The sequence below is a fragment of the Plasmodium sp. gorilla clade G2 genome, assembly GCF_900097015.1.
Source record: "Plasmodium sp. gorilla clade G2 genome assembly, chromosome: 9".
NCBI classification, from domain to species: domain Eukaryota; phylum Apicomplexa; class Aconoidasida; order Haemosporida; family Plasmodiidae; genus Plasmodium; species Plasmodium adleri (nom. inval.).
Window position 1 is genome coordinate 1172501 of NC_041701.1, and position 12500 is coordinate 1185000.

At 17.9% G+C, this 12500-nt stretch overlaps 6 protein-coding genes across 6 annotated transcripts; 3 read left to right on the forward strand and 3 right to left on the reverse strand.

The window, feature by feature from the left end:
• Positions 1-86: 86 nt before the first annotated feature.
• PADL01_0930600 (conserved Plasmodium protein, unknown function) lies at positions 87-1558 on the forward strand (the record flags this gene model as incomplete). Its single annotated transcript, XM_028681994.1, has 4 exons — positions 87-104; positions 293-371; positions 576-1319; positions 1467-1558. 4 exons carry the CDS (start codon positions 87-89, stop codon positions 1556-1558), a joined length of 933 nt encoding a protein of 310 aa, XP_028538316.1.
• A 191-nt stretch (positions 1559-1749) lies between these two features.
• PADL01_0930700 (conserved Plasmodium protein, unknown function) lies at positions 1750-2598 on the reverse strand (the record flags this gene model as incomplete). The annotated part of the gene is made up of 3 exons (XM_028681995.1): positions 1750-2055; positions 2159-2289; positions 2376-2598. 3 exons carry the CDS (start codon positions 2596-2598, stop codon positions 1750-1752), a joined length of 660 nt encoding a protein of 219 aa, XP_028538317.1.
• A 2201-nt stretch (positions 2599-4799) lies between these two features.
• PADL01_0930800 (conserved protein, unknown function) lies at positions 4800-5809 on the forward strand (the record flags this gene model as incomplete). The annotated part of the gene is made up of 2 exons (XM_028681996.1): positions 4800-4898; positions 5153-5809. The coding sequence occupies 2 exons, from the start codon at positions 4800-4802 to the stop codon at positions 5807-5809; spliced, it is 756 nt and encodes a 251-aa protein (XP_028538318.1).
• A 693-nt stretch (positions 5810-6502) lies between these two features.
• PADL01_0930900 (conserved Plasmodium protein, unknown function) lies at positions 6503-8795 on the forward strand (the record flags this gene model as incomplete). The annotated part of the gene is made up of 3 exons (XM_028681997.1): positions 6503-6869; positions 6993-8362; positions 8463-8795. 3 exons carry the CDS (start codon positions 6503-6505, stop codon positions 8793-8795), a joined length of 2070 nt encoding a protein of 689 aa, XP_028538319.1.
• A 257-nt stretch (positions 8796-9052) lies between these two features.
• On the reverse strand, positions 9053-9907 carry PADL01_0931000 (proteasome subunit beta type-6, putative; the record flags this gene model as incomplete). Its single annotated transcript, XM_028681998.1, has 1 exon — positions 9053-9907. The coding sequence occupies one exon, from the start codon at positions 9905-9907 to the stop codon at positions 9053-9055; it is 855 nt and encodes a 284-aa protein (XP_028538320.1).
• Positions 9908-11225: 1318 nt separating this feature from the next.
• PADL01_0931100 (adenylate kinase-like protein 2) lies at positions 11226-12176 on the reverse strand (the record flags this gene model as incomplete). The annotated part of the gene is made up of 3 exons (XM_028681999.1): positions 11226-11325; positions 11420-11729; positions 11846-12176. The coding sequence occupies 3 exons, from the start codon at positions 12174-12176 to the stop codon at positions 11226-11228; spliced, it is 741 nt and encodes a 246-aa protein (XP_028538321.1).
• Positions 12177-12500: the final 324 nt, after the last annotated feature.

Below are 12500 nucleotides of genomic sequence, written 5' to 3' on the forward strand. Positions count from 1 at the left end.
AACTGTTCATTCAAATATATAATATGAAATATTAAGTAAAAAGCAAAGTGAAAATATCAGAAGAAAAAATATTGAAAAATAGCACAATGGATGACGAGAATAAGGTAACGAAAAAATATATAGGAAAATTATAAGAACATATATATATATATATATATATATATATATATATATATAATTTATTTTATTTGTGGATACATGTATATATATATATATATATTTACATGTTTCCCCATTTTCATATTAAGACACCTTTTTATTATTTTTATTTTTTATTCTGTTGAAATGTTAGTTAGTTGAACAGCTAGTTGAAATGGGGTATTCAAAATTAATTAGTCAGAAGGTTATCCAAAAGAGTGGGGCAAAAACAAGTAAAAAAAAAAAAAAATAAAATAAAAATAAAATAAAAATAAAAATAAAAAATATATATATATATAATATATTGTTATGATAAAAAAAATGGTTCAACATGGAGTCATTTGTATATACGTTCTGTATATATTTACTTCATATATATATATATATATTTATTTATTTATTTATTTATGTGTGTATTATTTTCATTTTCTTATTAGTTGAGGATGCTATTAGCTGGATAGAACTTCTAGATGAAAACGAAAACATGTCCGATGAAGAATTAAAAGATGTTAACACAAAGGAAGAAGAAAAAACAGACAACTTGAAAAATAAGGAAAAAATAAAATTAGAAAATGATATGGATGAAAATAATATTATAAGTAGTGAAAAAACCAGTAAGTTAAGCCCTGAGGAAGCTCAGAAGAAAGCTTTAGAATTACAAAAGAAAATTCGAGAAAAGAAATTATTAAAAGAAAAAGAAGAAGAATTAGAAAAAGAGAAAAAAAGAATCGCTATGGCTAAAGAAATGCAAAAAAGAAAAGAACAATTAGAAGAATATGAAATAAAAAAATATATTGAATCATTAGAAAGAGAAAAAAATGAACATAAAAAAGAAAAAGAAAAACAATTAGAATTATTAAAAAGAGAATATGAAGCTAAATTTGGTATTGAATATAAAATAGGTAATGAAAAAAAAAAATTACAAGATCTAACAGAAAATGAAAAAAGAGATGAAATTGCTATTTTATTTAATAATTTAAAAAAAAATTATAAAGATACAAAAAAACAAGAATTACTTGCATCCTTAAATATTCTAAGAACTTATTTCTCGAATATTTATGATAATATCTTGGAAAAAAAATATCAAAAAATTAAAAAAGAAAACAAAATATTTGTTGAAAAAATCAAGGTGTTTGAAGAAATGCTACACATCTTTTTATTAGTTGGATTTGAAGATACGGGTAAAAAAGGAAAATAAAAAAATATAGAAACATTTAAAAATTTAAAAATTATGTATAAATAAATGTGTATACAAATATATATTAAAGATTTAATATATATATACATACACTTTGTGGTTGCTTTTTTTTTTTTTTTTTTTTTTTTAGGTGATTTTTATGTCATAAAAAATTATCCAAATACTTATCTTCTTTCGTCAGCTATAAAATATATCGATTTAATTAAGAAAACGTTAAGTTAATATAAAAAAGGGAATCTAAAACAACGGGTGTACAAAAAAAAAAAAATATATATATATATATATATATACAAAATATATAAAATTAAAAAATGTAAAATATATAATATTTGATAAAAAAAAAAAAAAAAAACATGCAAAAGGTATATCCTTTTAATTTATTATTATTATTATTGTTATTTTTTTTTATGTATTTATATTTGTGCTTCCTTATTTTTATGCCCCTTCATATTCCAATGAAATGTCGTATTTAACGGCGTATAAACCCAAGACACTAATAAAACACGCGTGATAAAATGAAAAAAATAAATACTTTCACTTTGAAAAAAAAAATATATTTTGGAATATAATTTAAAATAAATATATAATAATTCTTTTTTATTCTTATAATCAAAAGAATTATATGCTTCTGACAAACAATGATTCATGTCTTTTTTAAATTGAATAACTTTTTTATACGTCAAATATTTCAAATTCCTGATATCTGTTATATTATTCCTCTATAAAAAAAATATATATATATGTATATTTATATATCTATATTTATATATTTATATTTATATATATGTATATAATTTTGTTTATATTTTTTTTTTTTCTTACGATAAACAGGCAATTTAATTTCCTCTTTATATGTAAAAATTTGTAATTATTTAAAAAAAAAATTGCTCTTTTTAAATAATAAAAAGAAGCATATTTTCTACTAAGCAGTTTATCTTCATAATTATCTTTACCTACAAAAAAAAAAAAAAAAAAAAAAAAAAAAAGGTGGAGATATTAACATATAAATAAATCTATACATATATATATTTTTTCTTACCAGTATTGTATTTTATAAGCTTATAAATATTTTCTTGTAAAGAATTATTTCTGTCTAGTATTTGTTTACAATGATTTATTATTTTTTCGTTATTTAGAAACCTAGAGTATTTATTTTGAAGTTTTTTTAAAACATACTGTATCCAAGTTACACATATAATGAGAATAAAAAATGTGTAAATGAATGTATAGGTATCTGTATTAATTAGGTATAAGATATTCATTAGTAAATACTTTTTTATTTTTTTAATAAAAAAAAAAGTAAATAAATAAAGAATAAAACAAATTATTTATGACATTCAACTAATGACAAAATTATATATATATATGAATATATATATATATATAAATATATATACCCACAAGGATATGCATACATATATATAAATATATATATGTTTTAATATATATAATTATCATATAAGCATATCTTTAAAACAAAATATAACAAAACAATAAAAGAACAATAATCATACATACTATAATTTCCACATCATTTTTAAGATATATATATATATAATATATATATATATATATATATATATATATATATATTAAAATTAACAAAAAAATAAATTAAAAAAAAAAAAAAAAAAAAAAAAAAAAAGGGATTAAACAATTTGAAAAAATAATAAAAAAAAAATCCAACACATTTTATATCATTATGAATATATATTAATTAAAACAAATAAATTCAATTTACTTTCATTTTTAATATTTATTCTTTTCATTTTGACTATATAATGGTTTTGTTCTGTTTTCCTTTATATAAATTATTAAATTATATATATATAATATATCATTTTTATATACATTTTTTTTTTTTTTATTTAAATAAATAATTATAAATATCAATAAATAAATAAATAAATAAAAAAAAAAATATATATATATATATATAATATAATGATTACTTGTATCGGTATATTATGCGCTTCATATATTTATTATAAAGAATATAAATATAAAATATTATATAATATATATATATATATATATATATGTATATGTAAATATATAAATTTATTATATATATATATTTTATATTATGCCTATTTCATACATCTTTCACAAAAAAACAAAACAAAAAATTTTTTTTTTTTCTTATCCCATTTATAATATCATATATAATTATACATTATATTTCATCATATATATATTTATAAATTTAAAAAAAAATTATATATACTTATATTTAATTAAATTTGAAGAAAAATAATTTGGTTTATTCTGTTCCTTTATTTTATTTTATTATTTATTTATTTATTTATTTTTTTGTCTTCCCCTTGTTTATATATTATTATATGATAAATAAAAGAATTAAAAAATATTACATATATATATAAACTGAAAAGGCAAGATTTAGAACTTTTTTAATTTCTTTTTTGGGGAAAATAAAATATTATTTAATTGTCATTCACAAGAAAGTTTACAAATTAAATCTTTATATAACATATATACATAACCATTTAAACATATATATATATTATTTATATATATGTTAAGCATTCATTTATATAATGAATATATGGAGAAAAAAATGGTAATATATATATTATATACATTATATGAAGAATTTATCTTTTTGATGATTAATCAATCTTTTCTTTTTTTTTTTCCCCTTTCCCCATTTTCCATTATATTTTGAAAATATCACAGTTATATTATATATATATATATATAACTACATTTTAATATTGAAAATAAAAATATATGTATGTATATAATTACATGTATTATTTCATATTATTTCTATCTTTTATATTTTCAAAATGTTTATATATCTTGTTAAATGGGAGAATTTAAATATCGTCATTATTTAATATCAAATAAAAAATTCTATTTGTTTAATTTGTGTAGCTAGCCATTTTGTAATTTAGAATATTGTTTTGTTCATGTAAAGTTCGAAAAAATTGTAATTTTTGTTTTTAAACATAACACATAAAAATGTAAAATAAATGTATAATATATTTATCTACAATATGTATTATTATAATATATATTATTTCTTTATTTATCTATTTATTATTATTTTTATTATATTATTTTATTTTTTTTTTGTGTGTACGCGTGTGCACTTCAGCGTGGTCATATTTTTTTTTTCTTTCTTTTTTTATATTCTCTTGGTTTTATAAAAAAAAAAATACAATATTAATAAAAATTACAATCGTCTGGTTAATTATTTATAAAAATTTTCATAAAAAGGGGGGGAAAAAATAGCAAATTTTTTATAACAGGATAAATATATATATATATATATATATATGTGTGTTCTCTATATTTTATATTTGTCTAATGTTATTTGAAAAAATTAAGATCAATTTAGTACTACATAAAAATTACATATTTCTTTAAGTAGTTTGTATCTAGCACTTATTATATATATATATATATATATTTTTTTTTTTTAAACCACTTGCCTTAAATGGAGAAAACCATAGAACAAGATGATTTCATATTCGATTCTTATGAAGAATATTTAAAAAAAAAAATTACGCCCACTGATTTATATTATATAGAAGATGTAATCATATAAGAAAAAAAAACATTTTAGGCAAAATATTTATGGAATTCTTTAAAAAAGAAAAATGAATAATTAAAATGTATTATTGTATTTTAAAGTTTTTTTTTGTGTATAATATATATTTAAGTTAAAAGGGTTCAATTTAAAAGGGTTTAATTAAATATGGCATATTTTAATGTGGTCTCATATAATATGATCTTCTTCAATATTTTTTATTTATTCATTTTATTTTTTATTTTTTTTTTTTTCACAAGGAAGAGTTGATCTTCGAAATATTTTCTTTGGGATTAAAAAGTCGAGGAGTTTTAAGCAAAGAAGATTTCTATAGCACTCATTATCAAAAGAAAAAAAAAAATGAAAAGAATATTATAAAAGAAGAAAAAGTATATCATATAACATATGATATAGATTTACTTTATAATAATTCGAAAGGCTTTTTTTTTAATTTAAATTATCATTTACATTTTTGTCAAGAAAAGAAAATTAGTACCATTTTGTTCATACGGTATATTAGTAAAAAGAAATCAGAAATCAGTTCTTATATAGACATTAATAATAAAAAAATTGCAGAAAAAATAAACAAAAAGAAATATATATATGCAAGTAAAAAAGATTTGTCTTATTATAACTGGCATAATAATTATGTCTGTACAAACAATAGTGAAAATTATGAAATCATTATAAATAAAAAAATTGGTTTCATTTTTAAACATATCCATTCAAATACATATTTCATTTTAAATTCTCAAAAGGAAATCAAAATAAAATTAAGCGATAATATATATAAGCAAAATATAATCATGAATTCTAATCCGAACGAAGAGTTCATAAATTTATCTCAGGATATAAAAAAGATGGAAATTAAAGATCCTAATTATTTGCAATGTATATTGTATACTTTACATTTGTAAAAATTGGGTTACACCTTATATTAGTGTCTATATAAATAAACATATACATAAATAAACATATGTATATGTTTATATATTTATTTATTTATTTATTTATTTATTTATTTATTTTTATTCCAGTTCGTCTACCAAAATTTGAGCTGCTTTATTTTTTATCATACATTTGTTATATAGACAAATTGTTTTATTATCATTTTTGCATGAAAAATAGAACTAACAAATAATCCTGTCTCTATAAAAAAATTAAATATATATATTAATAAATAATTGTAAGTATTTTTTTTTTTTTTTTTTTTTTTTTCCTGAACAAGCAAGGAAAAAAAAATATAAATATATATAAAAAAGCTAGTTTGTTCATATTTAAAAAAAAAAAAAAATTCTATATATTTAATATTACAAGGTCTTTTCATTCGTAGATGTTTAATAGAAAATTTTTGTAAATTGATATTTTGGTAGGATAAATATAAATATAAATATATATATATGTATATTTATATATGTAAGTTAATATTTATTATTCCTTTATTCTGAGAAAAAAAATTTATAAGAATACTAAATTAGCTTTGCAAGTATAAAGTAATAGTGAACAGTATTAAAGAAAGTTAAGAGTAAGAAAGCGCATATTGTACTATATATTTTAACCACATATATATATATATATATATTTTTTTGAAAAGTCCCAATTTAGAATATATGGAAGACATAAAAATAAGTTATGAAGAAAAAGAGAAACTTCACAAAGCTTTCAGACAACATGAATTTCGAATATTATTTGATGAATATTTTGACGAAATATCAAATGAAAAATATCGAAAAGAAAAAGAAGATTATTTATTAAGTTTATATTTTAAAGGCGAGTTAAAAAAAGATCAAATAATAATTCAACCTAAAGAAGCCTTTTGTATTAAAACAAAGATTCTTTATTCTAATCAAACAAGTCAAAAAATATTTTTAAATATTTGTACTCATGAAGGTATTCAAAATATATGTTTTGAAAATGCTGGTAGTGGTTCAGTGGGTATTCCATATTCTCTTTCTCAGATTCGACCAGATAAATATGGTACAAAAAAAGTTTATGTGTAAATATATGATATGTTCATACATAAATGAATATATATATATATATATATGTACATATATATATATATATTTATTTATTTACTTTATATTTTTTTTCTCTTAGGAGACAATATGAGCTGCCTAAGCATCGACTGCTGTGTAAACCCCTTCACTATAGATGTAATAAGAAAATACAATGAGATTTTTAATTTTATGTTAGAAGATGTATGCTTGAATATAGAGAAGAATATAATGAAAGACAAAGAAAGGATCTGCCGGGATTTTAAAATGTTGAGTAACATGAAGTGCAAAGGTGAGAAGCCTTTTTTATTATGTATAAATAAGAATGTGCTTAAGAAAAATATTTTGCTAGAAGAAGAAAAAAAATTAGAAAAGCTTAAAAAAGAGTATGAAGAAAAAAATGAAACAAGTAAAGATGTGGATAATGTATTAAAGAAAAGTAAAATTGAAACAGAAATAAAAACAAATAATCAAGAAGAAAAAAATAAATCAAATATACAAATATTAGATGATAATAATATTAAAGAGGATATTATAGAAAATTATAAGAAAGATGGAAGGAAGAATAAATATTTTATATATCATCAAGGTTCTATAAATATGTCATCCCTTTTTAAAATAAAGGAATATAAAAATACACCCATTTCACTTAACTTACCTGATAAATTAAAGGTTGTAGTATATACAGATAATTATGTAAATAAAAAAGATATTGATATAACTGTTCAAACAGAAAGAAAAGTTATTGAAATAAAATTTAATAATAAGGAAAAGGATTTAACTATTAATTTACCTTATCCATGTGATGAAAAGGATTATTCTTGTGTTTTATATATGGAAAAAAAAAAAATCGAAATATATTTGACATTGCATAATGAATATATTACAAGGTATGCTCAAGAGATTTATGATAAATATATTTCTGAGGAGAAAGATGCCTTTGGTTATATTGATGAGGTTGTTGAGCAGTATGAAAAAAATGAAAATGAAAATGAAAATGAAAATAAAAATGAAAATAAAAATGAAAATGAAAATAAAAATGAAAATGAAAATAAAAATATTGAAGAACAATTTAAAATGATAGAAGAGAATAAAAATATTGAAGAACAATTTAAAGTGATAGAAGAGAATAAAAATGTTGAAGAACAATTTAAAGTGATAGGAGACAATAAAAATATTGAAGAACAATTTAAAGTGATAGAAGACAATAAAAATGTTGAAGAACAATTTAAAGTGATAGACATAAATAATGAACATAATAAAGAATCGTTAAAGCATAACGACCACTGTGAGAACATTAATAATGTTTGTGAACAAATTGATGATAATAAATATGAGATTTATGATTCTTCTTTACAAACTAGTGAATGTATACTTAAAGAAGGAGACCAAATAAATGTGAACAAAAGAGACAATAAATTAAAACTTAGGGATAATAAAAAGGATGTATTCAATTTTGAACTACAGGAAAAGGTAAAAATAAAAAAATAAAAAATAATAAAAATAAAAAAAATAAAAAAATAACAATATTATTAATAATAATAATATAAATAATGTTGTATATTTCGATCAGGTGAATCATGAGAATGTATTTCCTAATCGAAGCCTAAATAGAAGTAATAATTTATTAAATTTTAAAGAGAAAGATATAAGAACCGATTTGAATATACAATTAATAAACGAATCACCTATAGTGGTTGAAAAATCGAATGATAAAGAAAAAATATTTGCACAAGTAAATGATGACAATTCATATATAAATAAGTCGTTTGGATTGGAAGAAAATTATAAAAAAGAAAAGAAACATATAAGTGAGCGCGATTTTTTGAGTGACACTTATATTATATATGAAGGTGGAGATGCAGGAATGATTTTGTCTAGTATGATATGGTATACATATATATAAAAAAATAAAAATATAAAAATATAAAAATATATATAAATATATAAATATATATATATATATATGTAAAATATTTTATTATATGTTTTTATTTGTATACTTAAAAAGTTGCAATGGTTATGAAAAAAATAAAAATATTAACACATACATATATTTATATATATATATATTTATATATCCATTGTGGTGTTAAAAAAAAAAAGATTTGTTTAGTTTTTTTTTTTTTTTTTTTTTTTTTGGATCCAAAATAGTGTTAATGCTTAATATTGAAAGTCCAAGTGTGTATTTACAACAGTATATTCTTCAACATAAAATTTGGTTATATTGACAATACGTATTATTCCTCCACTACTATTATCATTATGCATAGCATATTTAACACAGTTTAAGATTAAATTAAAGCATTCTTTTTTGGTCATAAATTTTTTATATTTATCTTGTAGATAAGATTGTATATATATACTACCACTACCACTAACAGCAAAATCATGTTTTTGAATAATACTACCATTTAAATTAACAGCATATAATTGTTGTTTTTTAATTTTATCATATCCTCCAAATATGAGTGCACATGATAAGAAATTATTATTAGTATAAATAATTTTTTTTGTAATATAAGCTACATTTTCAATAAGAGGATTATAATCATTAAATTTATCTTCATAAAAATATTTATTTTTTGTAACAAGATTTGAATTATTATTATTATTATCATCATAACCTAAATAATTTATGGAATCAATATCTATTTCTTCATCATATGTAGTATCATTATATATTGTTTCATCTTCATGAAATCTCCCTTTTTTCCTATTTTCACTTTTCATAGATACACAATAATGTTTTATAATTTCAATAATTTTCTGACTATGTGCTGAGGCTCCACTTCGACAAACATATAAATTTTCATTTATACGATTTATTTTTCTAGAACATTTATTACTTATAAATGTACCTGAAGATGTTCTACTATCACAAGCTAACATAACTCCATTGTCATATATTATTCCAATAATTGTAGTACCGTCTGATATAGGTGTTTTTATATCATATTCATCATCCCACGATTTTTCTGTATGACATTTTATATGCGATTCACTGACAACATCCATCTTTAAGCACTTGATAAAATAAAACAATGTAAGGAAATATATAAAAATAAAAATAAAAATAAAAATATTAAATATATATATTAAATATATATATATATATATTTTTATATATATATATTTTTATATATATATGTAATATATTTATGGTGTGTACTAAAAATTTCTTCGGTATTTTATTCTTTCAAATATGAAATCTAAAAATGTATCTTTAATATATATTATTATATAAACATATAAATATATAATTATTTATTATATATATATACATATATTTAAAGGAGCTCATCCCTTTTATATATCAGCATAAAAAAAAAAAAATAAAATAAATAAATATATATATATATATATATATATATTATAATAGTAAGAATAGTTTTTCCAATAAATTATATATTTTTTATTTTAATATTAGATTTTCAAAAAAATTCTCAATAAAAATATCATCTCTTCATAACTATCTTAAAAAATTGTTATAAAAAAAAAAAAAATTAAAAAATATATATATATATAATTAAATATTATTATTTTTTGAGAATAAAAAAAAAAATATATTTATATAAATATTTTTTTTTTTTTATGTTAAATTATCATATTCAATATAAGTTACACAAAATTATTTTAAAAAAATAAAAATATATATAAATAAATAATATATTATATTATAATATATGAATGTATATATTTTATTTATTTATTATTATGCGTTTCAAAAATTATTACATATATATATAAGATATACTACTATACAGTATGCATATATAAATAAATATATTTTTTATATATCATTTATCATTTTATTATATTATTTTATTTTTTTTCTCAATTTTTAAAAATATATACAATACACATAATTTATATTTTATACAATTTTTTATTGTTACATTATATAATATTTAGGATATAAAAATTAAAAGAAAAAGAAAAAAAAAAAAAAAAGTAATTCAGATTCTTATAATGATGATAAATAAAATATATATGGAAAACAAAAAGAATATGACAAACTTTTAAAATATATAAATTTTTCTTTTTTTTTTTTTTTTTTTTTTTTCTTTTATTTATTTTTTTAAATATTATAATTAATGTGGGTAAAATATATTTAAATAGTATCCTCGTTTAAAGTTGAATCCCATTCATCTTTATTTTTGGCAATTTCATTCTTGAAAATTTAAAAATATTGTTTAATATACAATTTGTATATTTTAATTAAAGAGAGAAAAAATAAATATATATATATATATAAATATATAAATATATAAATATTTAAATATATAAATATATAAATACATATTTGTAATATTTTATATATTTTTTTTTTTTTTTATACTTTAACGTGATCAATTAACATTTGCTCATTAAAATCGTGTAGGTTCAAAACATTTTTATTAGTTCCAAGGATAGTCAATATATCTGATATATTTCTACAATTTAAAAAATATACATATATATATAATATATATGTATTCCTTTTAATCATTACAATTTATTTTATTTTTTTAAATATATTTTCTTTACCTTATATATGAAAGCACTTGGTCTTTTAAAGGTTTGACATTTAAATCTTTTATTTCATAGAGTTCATTTATTTCATATTCCTTTTTTTGTGTGTTTGAAAAAATGGAAATATCATTTTCTTCTTCATATTTTTTAAAAATATATTCTTCATCAGCATATAGAACAAAAACATGTGAAGGAAAATATTTGAGACAATTATATGCTTGAAGATTATTGTTGGGATATCCCTCCACAATATAACCTCTTTTCTTCTTAGAGTCTAAATTATTTATCTTCTCTTTAAGTATAGAAGAAATTACCTCATCATTAACTTGAAAATATAAAATATAAAAAATATATATATATATATATATATATATATTTATATTTATATATTTATATATGTGTATATACTTGTAGTCATATGAACTATTTCTTTTTTAGTACCTATAATTTTATTATTCAATCTTTCTTTTTGTTTTAATTCATATTGTTCTATTAACATAGGAACTGATATATGATAATAATTAAAGAATTCAGAAATATGAGAAGATAAGAAAGATGTAATTTTCAATATTGGAGGACCTATTATAAAAATTTTATTCAACAGGAAAGAATAAATGTTGTTATATATATATAAATAAATATTATCAGGTTTATTTATTAAAACATTTTTTAAAATAATATCAAATAATTTATCAACATTCTTTTTTTTTATATATTCATTAGTTTCTTCTTTATATTTCTTTAATATTTCGCTATTCAGAAGTGTTTCCATTATATCAAAAAGGAAAGGACAATTAAAATAAAAAAAAAAATATATATATATATATATATATATGTGTATATATGTTTATTTTTAAATTAATGTAGAAAATCACTCTTTATATTAAAGAAGAAATATTTAAAAAAAAAAAAAAAGAAAAAAAATTATTTATCCTTTCATATGTATTAACACACATGCACATATTAAATATATAATATATATATATATATATATATATATATTTTTTTTATATATATAATATTTTGTATATTGTGTCATAGTTTCTCAATAGACATGACATTTTATTTTATGATCCTAATTTTTAATTTTATTTTA